Here is a 21083-nt window from a genome sequence, read left to right as displayed (position 1 = left end):
TGGCGGAAAATAAAACTTTTTCCCATATTTCATAATGATGGGTATACACATATCACTCCTGTAAAAAGATCAAAATACCCTTCATTAAGGGCATTATAGTCATTTCGCGATTAGGATCCGCGTGTTTTGTAGCGGGCGGGTCGCAGATAACCCGACTCGGATCGCACAGACTGACCGAAGACCCGGACAATGACAACCGTTCAATCAGAACGTGAGCCAGCAGGATAAGGCCACGTGGCCCAGTTAACAGTGTCCAGCTGTGTTATATAAATAGACCCCGAAATGCCGTTATTAAGGTAACTGTTATGCATTAATTGAGCTCGAACTTTGAGATCGCATACATTTCTCTCGATCAACCTAACTTGGATCGCATACATTTCTCTCGATCAACCTAACTTGAGCGTCGGAGGGTCATTGTCGGGGACGTGCCCGACGAACTCACGGTTCGTGTTTTATTCTCAGGGAACCCAAAATTCTGGTTCGGAAGAGTTAGTCCATCTGTAGTGAGATCATCTCAAGAGATCGAATAATTCGACCCGGATCACATAATAAGCCAGTGGTATGGTTTGCAAATTTGGAATAAGTTAAGTAAAAGTCAAGTGTAAATTACAATGAGCTCTTTCTATATTTGAAATAATTACGAATATCCTCTTACTATTTGAAAAATTACTAATACCCTCCTAATTTTAAAGATCGTCTAATAATTTAGCCAAATCCATTAGGTTTTCGTCCATCTTTCTATGGTGAACTGACCAAAATGTCATTGTGGATTAAAAATTATAATTTTATTATTTTTAAATTTTTTTATTTTTTTTACGGGCTAAGTGGATATTTTTTTATAATTTTTAACTTTTTTTCATCCATCTCGTTCGATCTTTTATAAGTTTTTAATTTAAAAAAATAAAAGAAATACAATAAAGTCAAAGTGGACAAATTCATACTTCCATCCAAGAATTACATAATTTCATCTAACATCAGGAGAATATTTGTAATTTTTCAAACAACGATAAGGTATTCGTAATCATGCCAAACCCTAAGAATGTCGTTGTAATTTACCTTAAAATCAAACTCATTTTGTTTCGAATGAATTTAAAAACATAAATATTTAAACATCAGTATTTCAGCAAATTCCGTATGTATATTCCGAATACTAAAAAAATGAAATACGAAAAGTATTCTAATTCACCATTTAAATTTATCGAATATATTTTTGAAGACAAAAATTAAAGGATAAGAAGCTGTACTCATTTTGATATATTAATCCAAATAATTTATTTGTGATTATATTTTAGTTTAATTAGGAAAATCTCTCGCTAGGATGATTGTACTGTAAATATTGTTAAAAAAATGTAAAATAACAAATAGTATGTCTACACTTTTTCATAGACTAATAACCTTAAAAACAAATTTTTTAACACAAGTAAGAGAATAGTATTTTAATAAAAATGGAAACTCAGTTATGTTTGGATTCATTTTTTTAGTGTTTTATTGTGTTTTTGAAGATAGAGAGAGAAAATAAAAATAAATAAGTATGTGTTATAAATATTGTGTATGTTTGAATTTGTTTTATAGAATAAATTAAAATAAGTGTTGTATGTTTGGTATTGTGTTTTGGGAGACAAAAATTACCGTTTATTATCAAATTCTGTCAGTTTTATATATATGTATATACGTAAGCGTTGCGTGTTTAATGTTATTTTTTTAGAGACCAAAATCACTATTTATTATCGAATTATGTCTTTTTTATATATATATTTATATATGCATGTATATATTATGTGTATTTACGTCAAATTTTAAAAAATAAAAAATATAATATTTTTGTATGATAACAAATATAAAGTATATTTTGGACCATTTCAGACATGGTTAGAAAATAAAACCAAACATAGCGAATTATTAGTTGCCAAAAAAAAAAAATCAGGAATGTTCCTATAAGTCGGTTAAAAAAATGGAAAAACAAGGGAATCAGCCAAGTAATGCCACGTACACTGTGATTGCACCCCTTCAAAATATTTTTTTATTTTGAAGTTAATAATAATCTATCACGCAATCCCCTTCCCCGCTCCACCACAATCACCTTCCACCACTATTTACTGCAACCCCACTTGCAATTGGCTTGAATTCCAAACAATCTTCTGATCATTTTCATACACCGCTGATCACGCGCCAAGTGTCACAAGACTATGTGCACCGCACCCACATGATAACCAGCTCATTTCATTTTCTGCCATCTTTATATACTCCAGTAAATCCGCTCACCTGTTTCAATACGTTTCACTCTGCTTCTCCTCTCTCTGGATTTCCTGTTCGCTTCTAGGGTTAGTCTCTCTCTCTCTCTAGTTTTTCTCTCTCCATACGTATAGCTTGTGGTTGTCTATGTATTTTTGGGTATTCTGTTTACATGGATTCTAATCATGGTTTGATTGCTTGTCAATATTAGTACCTGGCTGTGTTGATTAGTTATAATTTTGTAACGTTTTGTTCCATGGTGATTGACAGAGGATTAGAAGCGGAAATCTGCTTATTATCTTTTTGTCTCCTCCGCGAACAGGTAAGTTGAACTTAAGGACTTTAGTTTTATGTATTGTATTCTCCCCTGTCCTTGTTGCTTAATTGTCCATTTTCATTTAGTACTGAGGTATGGTTTAGAGGTGATTTCATAAGATTAATTATTCGGACTGATGAATTTTGTCTTGACAAGAACCTAAATTAGTGGCTCAGTTTCTTCCGGGTGATTGAGATGTTGGATGATAAAATTTGTTGTGTTGGGGTGCAATATTGTAGGTAGCGGGATGTTACATTTTATTAATTTTTGATTGAGGATTAATGTGGCAGCTGAAAGAAGCTGACAGTGGCCCAGCCACTTAGATATTTAGACGGTAAATGCATGCGAAGTTCTGGTGGCTGTAAAGCGAGCAAAACAGTGAGTCCAAATTAAGTGCTTGGTCGTAAGGGCCTTTTCTCTTTTAGTATTCAATATATTCTGATGAAGGTGAAAATTTCATTCAGTGTTTATTGTGGTTTTTAGTTTAAAAAGAACGATGAGGTGCCTTGAGAGAGAGGCGGTAGTCATTGATTTGTGGTGCACAATCATGAGAATGTACTGCCTGGTATAAATTGTGTGCAGATAACATTTTGCTCGAAATTTTCTTCTGTCATTGAGACATGTTTTTGCTGTGTATTGAATACTTTACTATTCACTTATGTAAAAATTTATCATTTTGCGAATTACCAAAATTCAACAGCATATAAAAATCTACACTCTTGATGAAATTTAAGAAGTGTTTCAAATGCTAGGTGGTGAGTGAAGAGAAATTGGAGTAGAAGGTGATTTGGAGGAGTGGAGTTGGACCATAAAGAGGAGTGTGAGAAACAAGGAAAAGAGATATCGAATGATGGTGAAATAAGAGGAATAGAATTAGGAGCTAAATGGAGGTAGAGGAAGAGAGTTTGATGGAAGGCACGTTACATGGAGACGGTGGGTGGGATGGGGTGTATTTGGCCCTGAAGATCCATCTCCTAGTGCAAGAAGGCCCTTCATCGTCCTGTAACGTGGAGAACTTCATATCCAAAATATCCATGTGTCATGTCTATGTGCTGGTATCTTATCGGTCTTGCTTGTTACTTGTTTGTTTTGGGCGTTTTTCTTCATCTTGTTCTCTTTCGGTTGCTGGTGGCTTTGGCTTACAAGGATAATTTATTCTTAAATGTGTTTCTTTAGGCTTATCTTGATTCTTATGCTCTTTGATGTTATTTCCTGAAAGAACAAGTGTAAATTGTATATTAGGGCACCTGTATTTGCTAAGTAGTTATCATCAAGGCAGAAATTGATGCAATTAACTAGCTGAGTAAATGTTTGTCATTTCTTAACAGGGACAGTAATGGAATCAATTGACAGGTGCATTTGGTCTTTTGTTGATTGTATGAGGTTCTGTATGTCATTTGTTTCTTTGCATTTTTCTCCTTGAGAGTTGGGACATGTAAAACTCTTCTTATAGAACCCATCTCCATATGCTACCTGAGATAAGTTTCCCCATGTCCTTGTTCTCCATGTCTCCTTTTTTGGATCTTAGACATGCCAAATAGGGAAGGCTTGCACAATCTGCTGGATTTCAAGTGTATGCTACTTCAGAGAGAAACAGAAGCGGGAGATAAGGATACACTGGTGCAGGGAAAGGGTTTGAGAAAGCTGAAATCTGTAAAAGACTGTTGAGAAGAAGTATAAAAAGTTTTTAGCACATTTCTAATTTTAATTTACTAGTTCAAATTGTTGTAGTTCGTGTCCTAGAAATGTTTTTAGAATGTCCCATCTTTCATTGATAAATGGTGTTATTAAATAGGTTCATTTCCATTTCTTCTCATAGCAATTTTAATCAGCATTTTCCTCTCATGACATAGCACTACCATGTCGGCTTGTCATTTGAATGCGGTGGATAAGCTTTTGCATAAAATGAGATGTCCTATCTTGATGTTGGCAAGTGTGTGAGGTGGCTTGATGTGCCATTATCATATTGGTATGGAAAGAGTACTGCCAGGTCATGCTTAGTGGCTGCTATAGCGGATATTTTCTGTTGATACAGTTATCTGGCTTGAAATTACGCGGAATTTGCTGGAGCTATCTTACATTTCCTGCATATTCTTAAAGATCAACTTTATATTTCTGTCTTGTGGATATATGTTACTGAAAAACTGTATGTAGGTGAGTTAAGTTGCAGCATAAAATGGAGCAATTAGGGATACCTAAGAATTCTTAAACCTGTTCTAGGACTTGAGAAGATGTTGGGTGACAGGAATACTCATGTAATATGGGTACTGTTGCAGCTTGGTGCACCCTTTTTGGATAAAAATGAGGAGTTGTTGGCAATTCCTGTTTAGTAGTAGTTACTTTAGGAGATATTGTTGCACTTGTTAGAGTCATTGAGCTGGCATTTCATGGATTTTCTGGAGCTGTCTTACTATACATTCTTAGAGAACTTTTATATTTATTGTCCATTTGGTAAATATATGTTGCATGGAAAAATTGGCTTCAGGCAGGACTAAAGTTACAGCAAAAATGGAGCAATGAGGTAGATCAAAGAAGTTGGAGACTCATTAGGGGCTTGATCAAATGGTTTATGACCTTTGTACTCACCCGTGCAATGTTGGTCACGGTTTCAAATTTTTATCTTGTTTTACTTTTACAATTGTTCTGCATGTTTTCTCTGTTGATGCAATATATATGCTAGAATTTGGAAGTCCTCGCTTAGTTGGAGTGAGGTGTATACTGTGTTACTTTATGGCCTTATATGTTCCATATTGCCTATGGAGTGATTTTAGAGTGCCATTGCAAAATGTGGTTGCCATGGGGGATATGTTTCTGCAATGTTGGATTGCCTAATGGCAGATTTATGCAACTCTTTATTGCAGGAAAAATCTGAAATGGAACAAAATGAGACTGGGTGCCAAGCTCCTCAAGCTCCAATCCTCTGTGTTAACAACTGTGGGTTCTTTGGGACAGCAGCAACTATGAATATGTGCTCCAAGTGTTACAAGGACCTTGTTTTGAAGCAAGAGCAGGCAAAGCTTGCTGCGTCATCCATCCAGAATATTGTTAATGGAGGTCCCGATGCTGGTGGCGAGGATTTAGATGTTACTGTAATTACTGAAGCACACACAACCTTGTCAGAGATTCTGGCAGTACCAACAGAATCATCCTCTTCAAATCCAGCAAATGAGAAAAATGAGGAAGTTAAAGGTCCAAAAAGGTGCGCCACCTGCAGGAAGCGCGTTGGTTTGACAGGTTTTGGTTGTCGGTGCGGCAATATGTTCTGTGCTGTCCATCGGTATTCCGACAAACATGAATGCCCCTTCGACTATCGGTCTGCTGGTCAGGAAGCTATAGCAAAGGCCAACCCCATTGTTAAGGCAGAAAAGCTTGACAAGATATAGAACGGGCAAAGTTGGCTGTCCTGAATCTAAATGTATGTCTTCATCTACTAGAACGGGTGAATCAGCTCATACTGAACTTCTGGGGTGTCCTTAAGCTATGAGTACTGGAATCAATCTTTGGGCCATAATGCAGAACTCTATTCTGATGCAAGAGTATAATGTTATGCTCTGTCTAGTGCTTGTTTTAGGACTCAATAGGTATGGTAAGATGGTATGTTTCAGGTAGTCACTTGTATTGAAATTTCTCAGTGGCTTTAGCAATAACATCTTTTAGTTCATCATGCTAGATCAAACGTGGAACCCTGGCCCCAGCAAGATATTTTCTTTTTTTGTTTACTTGTGTAATATAACTGATCAGATGATGTTCGCAAAAGTCGGTACGAAAGATCTTACTCTTGCTAGAGAGCATCACGCATTGGTTTCACGATTTGTTGCTGGCTTTCTTCTTTTATTTTCTATAAAAAACACACAAAGTAAATTCAAACAACAAATGTACATAAAATACATCTTCATATTTGAGGAGAAATTCTAAGAGTAAACAAGATGAAATGTAGGAGAGAGACGTGCTCCTCCTTGTACAAATACAACCCATGGAAATCTGCATCCCACGTTCTAAGACCCGAGTTTCAGTAGGAAAGACAGGAAGTATTGAATGTATTAGGTAGTACAAGTTGGTGTATGCATGCAACTTGCAACCCAACTAGGACGCAGTCGCAGGTAATTACATAGGCAGTACAGATGAGTAAATTAGGCGTGGGGCTTAGGCGAGTGGCCTCCAGCGCCATGACAGCTTTGTCCCCTCCAGTGAGTATTGGGAATGTAATGAAATGAAAGGTTGGATGGATGGATGGTAATGATGCCACAGTACATGTGAAAGCCACATGCGGTGTAGCAACCTTTCATCAGCATGAGTACTTGTATCGGTGGTGTTGCATTATCAATTCCTCCACCTCCCAACTCAATTCCATGCACCGTAATTACCTTTTGTATTATATGAAATGAGCATATTATCTTTTATGAAAAAAAATATAACAAACTGTTTTCCTGAATTTTCATAATTAAGAAAGTAAGCCCCTCATAATTTTTAAATATTTTATTTTTTTTCTTTTTGGGTATAAACTTACATTTTCATTTTTATTAATAGTTGATGGAACTGACTAAATCTAAGGCTCAAATTTAGTTAATAAGATCAATGGTCTAAATTCTTTGATTAACGATTTAGATTAAAAGTATATATTTATATAATATCTATTACATAAAATTAAATTAAGAATATATGTATGATATATTTTTATTAATTAAAATTATATATGTGAATATATATATATATATATATATATATATATAGAGAGGGGGGGGTGAGAACTCGGCTTTAATCGTATAGGTGGGTCAACAATGCCATATTAAGTCGAGACCTCTAGCTAAATAGATATAACAATGTTATACCAAAAATTTTTAATGTAATATCCTATTCATTTGAGGTTTATATAAATATAGATAAAAGATGAGTTATCTTATTGGGATAAATATGAGTTTGTTAGGGTAATTGAATGTGATTACGGAGGGGGTCTCACATTAAATGAGTACAAAAATGATAAAGCCAATAATGACCAGTAAAATATAGCGTGAATCAAATTATTCCTTATTATGAATTCCATATCACTTTTTTCTTACATTTTAGCTCATTGACTATCTTTTCCCTCTTCTTGCATGAAAACCAAATCAAACCAATCTGATTTAATTTTGCTTAAATCAATGTTAGCATTTACAAGATAGATGCATATGCTGCAAATTAATTAATGTTGCATTTTCTATTACACTATATATGTACATACATCTTATATAAAAAGCATATATAAACATAAATTGCAACACGATATGCACCACCACCAATCAAACAATAGGTGATCGTTATAATTAACAAATAAAAAAAAAAAAAAAAAGAAAAAAAGTGATCGTTATAATTAGTAGTCGCTGTATGTATGTACAATATATGATGCTGCCACATAAATTATTTCGGACAACCTCAATCATTAATTTTATTAAAATTCATGTGAGTCCCACAAATCAATAATTGTGGACGGCCCAAACAAAACATGTTGAGGACCCACAGAAATTTAAAGACACATTTTCTTAACTATTAATTAATTAATAAAAATAATATATTACTGTTGGAGTGAAAAGAAACTACCCAATCAAATTACTGACACGTCTACTCTAAACATTTATTGGTCAAAATGACTGTGATAATAAATAATTATTTTTCATTCTATTAAACTTGATTTAAGCATACAATTGAAACTTTAAAATTTCAAGATTTAAATTAAAACTAAACTAAAGTACACAAATCCTATGTAAAATTAAATTACAATTATTCTTTGTCAAAAAAAAAAAAAAAGTTTAAGAACTACGCGGTTAGTAACTAAGATCCAAGTGAGTTACAACAAAGCAATGATTCAAAATTGTTGGATAATTAAGACCCGAACAATAATATGTAGTTGTTGGTAGGCTTGGGAATGGCATGGGTTTGGGTAAATGGGGACTTGACTTGGACCCGTTTCGAGTTTGGGGCACAATTTTATGAATTTATCCAGATTCAGAATGGGTTTTGGATTTTGTGACGGACTTGACCCGGACTTTTTATGTTGATAATTACTTTATTTTTTTTAGATTTTATAATTAGTGTGTATGATATTTGTATGTACATAATTAATAATGGATTTCATTAATGGTGAACTGTTAGTGTTGGCAAAATTAAAAGTGTGCTTAATGCTACTTTTTATGTACAAACAAAGACAAATAATTGAAATATGAAGTTTAATAAATATTTAATAATTTTGACAATTATATTTAAAACAATAATGATTAAAGGATAAAAATTGGAGTAGGGCAAGTTGCAGGTTTTAATGATAAGAACCAAAATTTTTAAAGATTAAAAGAAAAAAAAAAGTAAATTTCGAGTCTGTTCTAATCAATCCAAACTCGTTTTGTTATTTTTTTTCTTTTCATAGGTCCATTGTTTTTGTGTGCATACAATTAATAATTTTTTATATTTATAAATATATTAAAAATAAAAAAATAAAATAATAAAATAATATTTAATTGAGAAATTAAGTTGATGTGAAACAACAAAGAAAATTACTTTTAAAATTTCTTTTTGGGCAAATAATTTTCGTGCTTAAAAAGTATTTAAAAACATAAAAGGAAAAAGAAAAAAAAGAAAGAAACCAAGAAAAGTAGGACCCACAGCAGGACTCCTGCGCCTACATGAACTAAAAAAATAAGGCGTTGACCCATTGGAGGACCAGGGAGCTGTAATCCAGTACAAGTGGCGGCAGAGTCACCCACTTACAACCCTAGCTTATTTACCAACACGTGTAAAAATATATCTTGCCAGTAGTACCTGCCCCCTCCGATGGGACCCAGTGGCCGCTCGGCGAGGGAGCGTGGGACGCGGAGAGACGACAGAACAGGCTTCGGCCATACCCAATGCGTGGAGAACACGTGGACGGGGGGCACGGGGGAAAGCGACATGAATTTGCTTTGGTCGGCTACTTCTTTCACCCTTATCATCAAACACTACCCCCCTGTGGGGCACCATCTCCCTCAATTCCCTCTTTTGCCCCTCCTCTATCTTCACCACACTTATTGCTTACCCTTTACTCCTTGTTTTCTCTTTAATATTATTATACTATACACAATCATTTTTTATGCTTATTTAATTATTTTAAAAAACCATATAATAAATAAATAATTTTAAATTTTATATCTCCTTTAGTTAATTTTTAATAATTTTAAACATATGTGAGTAGAATATTATTTATAGAAAAAATTAACAGATAATAACAAAATAGAAATATACAAATTTATATCATTTTAAAATTATGTCAGAAACTATATTCAGCAAAAACAGTTCCATATATTCGAAAATAAAATGAATAAAAATATCATTAATAATCAACGACCTATTAGTGGGGGCGACACATTCAAATTCGTGTATATAATTATTACAAAATATTATTTTTATATTGATTTGATAAATATAAAATATTAAAATAAATGATAACTGAATCTAAATTAAGATTATTTTAAATCTAAACTGAATTAAAATCCACACTAAAATCGAACTTAATCAAATAGCGCGACAAGTTTATTGTAATGTTATACAATTTCAATGGTTAAATAAAAATTTTCATATAAGATAAATGATGAAGGTGTCAAAGTTAAGGGTGCAAAATGTAATATTTAATCCTAAATTATTAAATACTTATTAGTGTCTAATCAATGAATCATCAAACATTAATAAAAAAAATATCCCAAAATGCTGAGGATTAGGGTAGCAATAACACGTCAGAGCTGATCCACAAAACGATCCTACCAATACCAATACCATCACCAACACCCACCGCAATTCACCTAAAGCCACGAGGCTGTTTCCGTCCATTCCCACCCCCCACAAATTGCCTCATACGCGTCTCTATGAGGCCATCATTGCCTCACCCTTGCCGACCTCTCGCCCTTCAAATTCCCACCCTCTACCCTTCCTTCCTTCCAACCCAATCCACACCTCTCTTTCTCTCTCTACAACTCTTCGATTTTCTCTCTAAATCCATACACGAAGACCCCATCTATCTCTAAGGAAACCTGTAATTTTCCCTGCAAATCATAAAGTATACGAGGAGAGGAGTATATACAAGTATATATCTATTCTTGTTTTTTTTTTTCCAGGTTTTTTTTGCGATTGTTTTTGGCGTTAATGGCGCAGAAGACGGAGAAGGAAGAGACGGAGTTTAAGGTCGTACCTGAGACCATCTCCCTGTGCGTTAATTGCGGCGTTGCGGGGAATTCCGCGGCCAATAATTTATGTCAGAAGTGTTTCAACACCACCACGGCCTCCACAGCAGCTTCAGCCGCGGCTACGTCGCCAGGCGGAGCCAAACATGTAAATAACGTGTTTGTGGAGAAATCCTTCAGATCTATCACGTGTTCGCCGGAGAGAAAATTTGATTCGGCGGATACGAGTGGAGATCTGAAGATAGAGGCGGCGGAGGTGGAGGCGCCTCCGGTGAAGAGACAAGTCAACCGTTGCTCAGGTTGCCGGAGGAAGGTAGGCTTGACTGGATTTAGATGCCGTTGCGGCGAGCTTTTCTGCGCCGATCATCGGTACTCCGACCGGCACGATTGTAGCTATGACTACAAAGCCGCTGGGCGACAAGCCATCGCTAGGGAGAATCCAGTGGTCAAGGCTGCTAAAATTGTTAAAATATGACCAAAAAAAGGGTAGAACCGAACCCTGAGCGGACATTAAGACGCAAACAAGATATTCCAATTCAACACGTATCTGAAAGGAAATGAAGATCGATGGTCGGCCGACGTGCTGTTGCTGTGTTTCTCTTTGCGTGGAGCCGGGGCGTTCTCTCCATTCACGCGAAAGGGTGGGAGAAATCGGCGTGTTATTTTCTTTTGAAACTCTTAACAGAAAAGGAAACAAAGACTATTGCGATGAAACTTCTCTGCCATCACTTGTTTCTGCTAAATTTGATTTCTATTTGTATGCCGATTATCATCTTGTTTCAGTTAAATGATCCGAAGAACAATTGCAACTAATTTCCTTTTCTTGTTGTGCTGTTATTTGATAAATTGAATGTATGAAGAAAACAAAAAAAGTTGAATGTTGATTGATTATCAGGTGAGGCCGAAAGTTTTTAGAATGAGGAAAGCGAAATGTCATCTGACACTGTCAGACAAGCCTCTGAATGCTGCGGGCCATTGATAATGTGGGCAAGTTGAAAGCGGATATATAATGGGAAATTGCTGTTGGCTTTTTGGTTTTACAGGAAATGTCACACTCAAAAGTATCCTCCTGGTGGAATATTTTATGTTTTTTCGTGGTAATACCTACGTGGAATTGGATACAGTCAATATTCAATTGTATCCAGGATTCACCGATATAAAGTAAAAAACGTGTTTCTTATTGAACAGGATTGTGTTCATCATCATCCTTCACTTCACCCCAAAGCCACACAGGTAGTAAAGCTCCTGTTGTAGAGAATGCTGTGCTTCTGCACTTGTAAGAAGCGTGCTTTGTGGGCACAGCTCAACAGGATTAACCTGCCTGAACCTTAATTACACAATGAAAGAACAGACCTCAAGAAGCCACATACTTCACACAGGACACGTTAGCACATTGGATCTCAACATGGAAGGCGGCAATGTAGATTTCTTTCGCTGTTCATCTCTACATAATTCCAATTACAGCTCCTAACAAGGTTCAATTCTGTCTGCGAGAAAATCAATTAAAGAACTACTCTTTCTCGTCTTCACAAATACAATTTCCTCAGTGCTGTGCAGACTTACATACCGGACCACCGAATATCCATATGTCTATGAACATGGGCAAGTGCGAAGGAGCACACCGAACATCCATATGTCTATGAACATGGGAAAGTGCGACGGAGCAGATCGACTAATAGAACTGCATCGAATGGCGTTTGCCCACTTTTCCAAACTGTAAAGGCTGAATGGAAGTAATTACTATCGTTCCACCTTTTCAATAGGTAGAGCGAGAAGGGCCCTTGTGTTTGCCCTTGGGGATCAGCATAGTGCCATATAACGTCATCTGGGCTTTCCATAGTAGTTTGATCCTTGCTCTTTGGGTTGTCATCTTCTTGTTCATCGTCGCTTAATTCGATCACATGAGTTGTGCCGATTGGTTGTTCTGGCTTCTGTTGAGGGTCCCCTTCCTTGTGACTCATGACGTCTCTCTCTTCCCCGATCACATCGGCTGTCCTTGTCCCTTGTCCAATGAAATCATTGTGTTGATCTCCTACATAAATTTAGATATTAATGTCATTTAATCATAGGACAATTCAATGTTCTAGATAGTTAGCTATCACTACAGGACAGAAAAACAAATCAAGCTACAGGATGCTTGATTCAAGATCAATTGCTAAAAAATTGTGTGAACTTGATTTCTGATTGAAAATTTGTTTTTGTTCGATAAAGTATGATGGAACTCCTCTCGAACTTGAATCTTGAAAGAATCATAAAATATACATGATAAGACCAAACTACTCAAATACAATTTGTGTTCTGCTCTAATTAAAACTAATTCAAACTCAACTTGGCTGACAATCAAACCAAGCCAAAACACATAGTGGAAGCTCGACCAGTAATAAGGCCCCCCTTGTATTTGTGTTCGGTTTTAATTAAAACTAATTCAAACTCAATTCAGTTGACAATCAAACCAAGCCAAAACACATAGCGGAAGCTCAACAAATATTCAAACAAACTCAACCGGTGAGAAGGCACCCTCAATCAAAACGCAGAATCAGGTGGCACCATTGGGAACCAATAAATGCCTAACCAATGAAAGGATCATAGATAAAAGATAAACCTCAAAAAAAGCATTCTGTGACGGCCACTAACTAGGTCAATACTAATATACAAACCTATGGGAACCTCTGAGTCATAAAATGCTTGTCCAGTATAACATCTGAATGTGCCTATGGTGGGATAAAGGTCTTTGTCAACAACTAAAGTGTAAAGACAGGATGATCAACTACACACATCTGAAAAGAAATACTAGACTTACCCGTTTCCTTCACTTGTTTCGATGACTCATTGACATGTTCATGTCCTGCAAAATAAGTGAATGCATCAAAGGCACCTTAGCTAGCTCCTGATACTAAGGTTGGAACATTACATTAATGTCGTATCTCAACTACGGCGTACGGCAACTACAAGCACAGTGATTTTACATGACAAAAGATAAATTGGTAAAAATGAAAATTTTACCATCACGGAATATAAAAATTCATTAAACCATATTCAAGTCCGGAAATCTTGATTTGCAATGAACACCAATTAAAACTCAAGATTGCCCAAAACATAGAAGTCAACAAATCCAGTCAGAAGAGATTGTTATAAAATATTATGAGTAAACACATTACAAGAATTGAGGAAGTCACCAACTAGGAGATTAAAATGCAAGATTAAAGCAAGCAGATGAAAAGATAGTTTGATCATTCCAAGCTCTATAAGCCACGAGAAATCACTTTGAGTGAGAAGTGGGACAAACCTACAGGAAGTAGTAAAAACACAATAAATACAAATAGAAAAGAAATAGATGAGTAAACCACAATGGTGTTGGATCATTAGGGATAGCCAGAAAGGACACTGAGGCACTCAACTAATACTAGAGGCTTAAAAGATTGTGGGATTCAAGTATCTTCATGTGATTTGAAAGACGTTTCAAGCAGGGATCGGGCATAAGAGGCACCTGAAGCATCTGTGCTGGAGACATCTGAACTCCCCCTAAGAATTGATTTTGGAGAGCGAGCACTTCCTTCTGCTTTTTCAGAAGCATCAGCTGCTGTACCTTCAGGATCTAGTTCTTCTGCAATAACTTCTGGAATATTAAGCAATAGTTTTTCTTGTTCAGATGGTGTTTGTAGCGTCTTCCTTCTTTCTAGGTACTCAAACAATGTAAACTCTAGAGGGTTAAGTAAGCAATGCTGCTCAAGAATGAAAAGCTTAAATTACAATAAAAGCAAAAAGCAGTCATCGGGGAGAAGATCAAGAAAAACATTGCCCGACTTCTGTCGTCATAGGGATCCAATTCCTGTCAAATGCACAGGATGGACAAGTGACAAATCGGCAGGGTAGATGATCTTTATGACAACCTGGTCAATTTCTTGCTAAAATTTAACCATGTGATCAGCCCAAACCATTTATGAGATATTGCTATCATGTCTTTTTGCACATCATAAATACCGGGCTAGAATTTGTATGCTGCAATAAAATGACTTGGACATGTTCATATATAAAGGGACGAGTGTCTAAATAAATATCCGTTACTAAGGAGGTATCAAATAAAGCTAATCAATGGGGAAAAGAATCTGAAAAGAAAAAAGGAAAAACCTTAGCTGAGTGATGCCCAAAACTATAAGCCTTGTGAAACCAGGACGGAGTATATCAACATAGGAACTGATATGCCAAGTAGAGCAATCTAATAAAAAAGGAGAAATGGCAGTCGGAACATTGTTTTATCATTCACTTAATTTGCCCTTAAATCCCATTTGCTTATGTTACCAAAAGCCAGTTATAGGAGAATGCAACTTTAGTCAAAGATCCTATATAGGGCTCAGCATACAGTAATACTAAAGACATTAACTGTATGGTACACATTAAAATCCAGAATAAGAGTGTCCATTCCACAAACTAGCCATATGAATATCAAAGGATATTCTCTTCGCCATCCTTTTTCATTGGCATGATCGATGAGCTTGTGTAACAAAGAAATTTCTTTTGCAATCCACTGCAACAAAATGAAAAGAGGATGGGAAGAAACAGTTAGAACCATGACAAGGATCAGCTAAAACTTATTGAAATCTTCTAAGAGACAGCCATATGGATCGATCAGCAACAATTCCCATCCACATCCAGGCAATGTATGGATATCTTCAGAATACCAGCTCGAGCAATTATATAAATTGATATAAATTTGTTTATATCAATCAGTTATATAATGAATTAAACCATTTGGTTGAAGTTTAAGGATACCCCTTAACCTGGCCTAGACAATTAAGTATAGCTTGCCAGAACATTGCAATATATGATCACTAAGATTGCCACTTGCCAAATAAAATAAAATAAAAAATCTCAGGTTATTATTTGGCCGTTCTTTGAAAAGAAAAACATTCACATGTAATGAAAAAGTTATATCCGGTTGCGCTTCATTCACATTCTTCATTTCATCGAATATATAAAACAAACCTTTTTCATCTTTCCCATTAACATTTTGGCCCGATTGATAAATTCCAGGATAAATTATTGGGTGTAAAATGTTGATTCAGGTACCCTAATACAGCATTTTAATTCAACACTTTTAGACATCAATCGCGAATCACATGTTGACACACATCCATCAGCGGATGTATCAGGTTTACCTTCTAATACCAAATACTTAAAACAGGTGAAATTTGGAATGCGACCAACTTTAGGCAAAAGTGCAATAATAACATTTTGGGCATAATTGAGAACTGTTTTAAACAATTGAAATTGATCAATAATAAGTTAAAACTCATATGAAAAAGAAGAAAGAGAATAGGTAAAAAGAGCAGAACTTACATGTTTTGTTATGTCGGCATGCAAAGTTTGTGCCTTCAATTCAAGTTCGTTCTGACAATTATGCCAACACCATATTCAATTACAAAGGGCGATAACGAGAAAGACAACAAGAATAAAAAGTGATAGTGAAAACAAATAGAAGATAATTGGATAATCATTTCATCAATGAAAGAACACACTAAAAGTCAACAATATTTAATTTCTACACGCAGCTAATGCATCAAGAAGGGAAAAGCTAAGCAATGTATAAGATTAATTGAGCCTCACAATCATCAGTCATAATCATGCACTAGAAGAAAAATAGAACAATTATTCCATCACAACTATAACAAATATAAGAGGAAAAGACAAGGCAACTACTAGAAAGTAAAACTGTCCTAAGGGGTATTTTTAAAGAATGTCGGATAATTATCATGGGTGGTGGCAGTTTAAACTTAAATGTTTTAAACTGCAGAAACCATTTACATTTGATGAGTTCTAAAGAACCGGCCAAATATTTTTAACTCGAGTATCGTACCCTTCTTCCTAATCTCCATAATACATTTTTAACTTCCTTCTGAATTTCTTGGGTGCAAGTGGGAAAGAGAAGAGTTACTAATACACTTACATGAGAAAAAGGCCAGAATTTCATTCTTGGATTTCATCAGAAATTTTACCTTAAAATGGACCACCCACCTTTCAGTAATTGGCAAAACTTTAGCCACTATGCTTTCATTTTTCATTTACTTATAGTACAGTCTACTAGAAGACTCCTTTGCCTAAAGCAGGCACATTTTCCCAATTATCTAATGAACCTAAGATGCTAAAGGACTAATAATCAACAAATGTAAACATCTTCTGGTTTGTCCAATTAAACAGGCAAAACAAATAATAGTGAAATGACATTGTTGTTAATATAGAGAAATTGACCACATACACATCCAAACATGAACAGCAGACAGAATATACAGAATTGTTTCACTAGTATCCCCTATCTATATCATTGCCACTGAGACAACAAAAGGAAGGGGTATACCACTGGACAAGTATATGACAGTTGATTCTTTTCTTTTCGTTTTTTTCCCCATTTTGAGACACAACAGGTGACCATCTTAATTTCTGCTCTCAACCCAGCATTGATGAGACCAATATTTAGACCAAGGAAAAACCAGATATCCGTAAGCATGAAGACAAGGTGGCTTGTTGAAGAAATGAGATTGAAACTTGAAGTGTCAGTTAATATTGCATCCACCTCTCATTATATTGTCTCATTGAGGCAAAAGCATCATTCTTATGTCTTTGTAGGTAAACGAAATTATATTTTAAGTATCCAAAGAGAGACCGGATCTCATTCAAAATTCATCCTATCTCTCAAGTTCTAGTAATCAACAGGTCAAATTATAAAGCTCCATGTAGCAAAGCATAACAGAACCCTTTCATGCGGAGCATGTCCAAACTGCACAGAAGGGTCGTTTATGTTCAAGAATTCTTACAACAGTCAGCCTCTTAAGCAAGCCAGCTTTAACTCTCTCCCGCACATCCTCAATTTCTTCCTGTGACAAACAAAACAAGGATGAGACCCTTTGCAAAAAATGACATGAAGTTGGATGCTGCGTAAAACTTTTGAAGCAGCCATTTATAGCTCGAGGATACATAAATCCACATGAGCAAAGTGAGAGCAATTAATGTTCATATCTTACTCATAGAAAATTAGATAACTCAAAAGTTCAACAGCCAAGCTATTTCACAGGCTGAAATAAAGTTATCCCCATCTCCAGACCAGACCAATAAAATAGAAACAGTTTCCAACATGAAGACATCAAAGTGAAATTAAAGCCTCTGCGAGCCCAAGTACATAATAGTGATACTGTCATCAGTGCCTAAACTGAATCACCAGATAGGGCCTACATCACCTCTAAGTTCAAGAGTTTGGATGCATAATTACCTCGGTAAAGTTATCATCCGACAACATGCTAATAGGAACATCTTTAAAAAAATTTGAGACTTTTAGACAGATCTCGATGCCAGCATCACCACCACCAAGAACCTTTTCTACACCTGCGAAGAAAACAGTATTAGTGACGCAATAAACCATTAAATACATATGCTAACATAGATGTATGTATGCATGAAAGCAAGCAGAAGAAGAGATGACTAAAACAAGCAAGCCACCCTTTTCTTAGAAATGGTTGGTCACAGAAATTATATAATGATCAGCTGGACATTGCACTCTCCAATATTTAATTCTTTTTCTCAGCACTTTATTATAAAGTGTTAATGCAAATAGCAACTGTAATACTGGAGCATATTACACTAAATACACCAAACATCACCCGTAAATTCCACTGAACAGCAACTCTGAAATGTCCAATAATCATAAACAAATAAAGTACAACTTCCGCTCATTCTCGAATGCCATGGACCATGAACCGGAGAAGTCTAATTTCAAGTCTACAGAAGCCACTAATGATTTTTATACAAAAACTTTAGAAGACGCAAACAATTGGTTAAGTGGCCATATATAATCTTCAAAATAAGACACATGCTCCCAATCCACTTCTGGATCTTGTCCTACACAACAGTAGAAGCTGCACAAAATATGATTCTCGTTACAATCAACTTTCTAGAAAAGCTTCTCATATACTTTTTAATGATATTCTGACATATTCAAAATGCTATCTGGATAAGCTCATTCGTAACTGCTTGTAAGGTATCTCTCAAAAACAGAATAGCTAATTTGTAACTGTTGAGGAAATACTAAAAGTAGAATGAGGCAGATTATATAGCATGCATTAGAATAGTTAAATAAACCATTAACACCCGATCACCTGTGACTAATTGAAGCTGGAACCGGTTCTTTTGATAAATGTCATTAGGGTCAGATTTCATCCTGACAAAGCTCCCCAATATTTTATACTCAAAGCTTTCAGGAACCTTGAGAAGCTCCTGAATTACACTTTTCTTTAAATAAACTAGTTTGATATTTTCAGGAATAATAGCAGCGAAGCAGCTTTTAGGTGTCTTAGGAACCTTCTTCATCTGACCACTAGGACCAATTTTCAGGCCTAAGGATCTTTTTCCTCCATAATCTTCTTCTTCTGAACTATCCAAAAGTTCATCATCAGAGTCATCATGGTTCTCAACAAAGTGCTCTTCCAGCATATCATACACTTTTATTCGAGACAAAGACTTCTTGGCGAAAAGAGCATGGAGTCTCTCATCACACAGGACTTTCTTCTTCTTTTCTGCACTAGCAAGACCTTTTTCATTTATATACTTGCTGATGTATGCTGCCACATCATGTCGAGAGTGCTTTTTACTTGTATCCTGACCAATTGCTTCAAGAAATTCAATCAGAGGCCTAGAGCCCCAACCAATAAACTCAATTTTTCTTTTCCCAACTCTTCGCTTCCTTTTCTTAGAAACAGATGGTTTCCCACTGGATTCCTCCACCCAAAAGTTGTCCTTCATATTGTTGCAACAGAGGAGCTTCTAAGCAATGCAGAACTTAATTCATGAGCAGTGGGTTTTTCTTTTACAACGAATGTGTTTGAGCCTCAGAAGTTCAGGACATTGATAAGGGAAGAGTATTCACTGGCTGCTGCCTCTCTACACGGCTAGAAGACAACTTTCACACTAACACTTCCAAAGCTCTGTGACAAAATAGAAGAAGTAAAACTTGTCAACAAGATACAACACATGGTAAAGGCATCCTTAAACAGAGATTTTTGACGCTCAAATTGAATGACACCAACTTTGTTCCACTACATTTCAACTATTCTAACAGGTCCGTGAAACGATCAACCGCACAAGAAAAAGTCTGTATTTTCCTTCTTAATTTGATATCTCTTTATCCCTAAACTCCATTATTTATCCGTTCCCTGACCTTCCTCATAATCAAAGGCAAAATAGTTACATGCAAAGACCAAATACGTTTTCTTAATTTCACATATATCTAAATCCAGACAATCCTCAATTCTTGATGAACCGTACATCGGTAAGAACTACATAAATCAAAAGAAAAAATGCCAAGAATAAGCTCACCGAAGCAGCAGGGCCAGAAGCACACATCTCCCACAGAAACTCCAAAAAGATTAAAAAACAAAAACAAGATTCGCACTAGAAATTGGCTTTCTTTAGACAAAGAGGACTTCAAGAAAATAAAGTAGCCCTTTACCAAATAAAGAATTCAAGAAATGGCGAAACTCAAGCCACTTACAATCATAAAACCCGAATTAAAAACACAACCAACGCAACCTTCAAATGGGTTCAAGAATTTGGTGAGAAGAAGAGTTCAAAAGGGCAAAAAAAAGAAGGGGGGGGGGGGATACAGCAAAACGAAACGGGGGGGGGGGGGTGAATCATTTTTGTTCTTCAGCTTCAATATGAAGAACGAACCTTTATGAGGGTAGGTTGAGACAACGAGAACTACAGCGTCGAAAAATGGAGTGAAGTACGTTACAAATTCTTGAAGGGGAGAAAATACAGAATGACGTAATAAATTTCAGTGTCATCTCATAGTTGAAGAGAGGTTGTGTGTACTCTCTCCTCTGCGCCGAGTTTGGTTGCCAAGTGCTCAAGTTTGAGGCAGCTGTAATTTTTAGGCCTTGTTTACTTGTAAGGATTGAATTGGATATATTTATCGACTGTATTTATATAAAATAACTAGTTAAATATCCCGTTTAATATCATCTAATTAATTATTTAATTTTTTATAAGTGGATCTCAAATTTAGCACATGACCCGATTCGATGTGGGATAAACACATTAATTACTATAATCCCACAAGACCCTCACGAACCTTACTTGTATTTTTGGGACAAAAGTATTCATAATTTTATTTGTTTTTTCAATGGTCCGAAATGTTCATGTAGTTCTAAATAAAAAAAAAGAAAAGAAAAAAAGAAACGTTCATGTAGTTTAATTTACGGTCTGAATTCATATTGGGCTTTTAATATTGGGCCTTCCAGTGTGTGGGTTGGGCTTTGTACATGTTAAGCAATAATAACCCATTAATCGAGGGCTTTGAGGGTTTTGAGGGG

General features: G+C 35.8%; 3 protein-coding genes across 7 annotated transcripts; 2 read left to right on the top strand and 1 right to left on the bottom strand.

Moving 5' to 3' along the window:
• LOC105168925 (zinc finger A20 and AN1 domain-containing stress-associated protein 8-like) lies at positions 2165-6355 on the top strand. 3 transcript variants are annotated; one of them, XM_011089139.2, is made up of 4 exons: positions 2165-2321; positions 2503-2554; positions 3301-3603; positions 5410-6355. In XM_011089139.2, the coding sequence occupies exons 3-4, from the start codon at positions 3433-3435 to the stop codon at positions 5929-5931; spliced, it is 693 nt and encodes a 230-aa protein (XP_011087441.1). In that variant the 5' UTR covers positions 2165-2321; positions 2503-2554; positions 3301-3432; the 3' UTR covers positions 5932-6355. The 3 variants fall into 3 exon arrangements, with proteins under 3 accessions (XP_011087441.1, XP_020549782.1, XP_020549780.1); XM_020694123.1 differs by lacking the exon at positions 3301-3603 and having other exon boundaries at positions 2169-2321; XM_020694121.1 differs by lacking the exons at positions 2165-2321; positions 2503-2554; positions 3301-3603 and adding an exon at positions 2620-2926.
• LOC105168918 (zinc finger A20 and AN1 domain-containing stress-associated protein 5-like) lies at positions 10429-11538 on the top strand. Its single transcript, XM_011089127.2, has one exon. It carries the CDS (start codon positions 10688-10690, stop codon positions 11198-11200), a length of 513 nt encoding a protein of 170 aa, XP_011087429.1. The 5' UTR covers positions 10429-10687; the 3' UTR covers positions 11201-11538.
• On the bottom strand, positions 10691-20661 carry LOC105168906 (uncharacterized protein At5g08430). 3 transcript variants are annotated; one of them, XM_011089105.2, is made up of 9 exons: positions 20440-20661; positions 18870-19694; positions 17987-18099; positions 17535-17594; positions 16063-16113; positions 15180-15250; positions 14213-14418; positions 13526-13570; positions 10691-12757 (listed from the first exon to the last, which is right to left on the bottom strand). In XM_011089105.2, the coding sequence occupies exons 2-9, from the start codon at positions 19510-19512 to the stop codon at positions 12363-12365; spliced, it is 1584 nt and encodes a 527-aa protein (XP_011087407.1). In that variant the 5' UTR covers positions 19513-19694; positions 20440-20661; the 3' UTR covers positions 10691-12362. The 3 variants fall into 3 exon arrangements, with proteins under 3 accessions (XP_011087407.1, XP_020552716.1, XP_011087415.1); XM_020697057.1 differs by lacking the exon at positions 20440-20661 and adding an exon at positions 20261-20363; XM_011089113.2 differs by lacking the exon at positions 20440-20661 and adding an exon at positions 20086-20254.

This window comes from Sesamum indicum, linkage group LG1 (assembly GCF_000512975.1).
Source record: "Sesamum indicum cultivar Zhongzhi No. 13 linkage group LG1, S_indicum_v1.0, whole genome shotgun sequence".
Lineage (NCBI taxonomy): Eukaryota > Viridiplantae > Streptophyta > Magnoliopsida > Lamiales > Pedaliaceae > Sesamum > Sesamum indicum.
The sequence above is the reverse complement of the archived record's forward strand: the minus strand, read 5'-3'. Positions and strand labels throughout refer to the sequence as shown.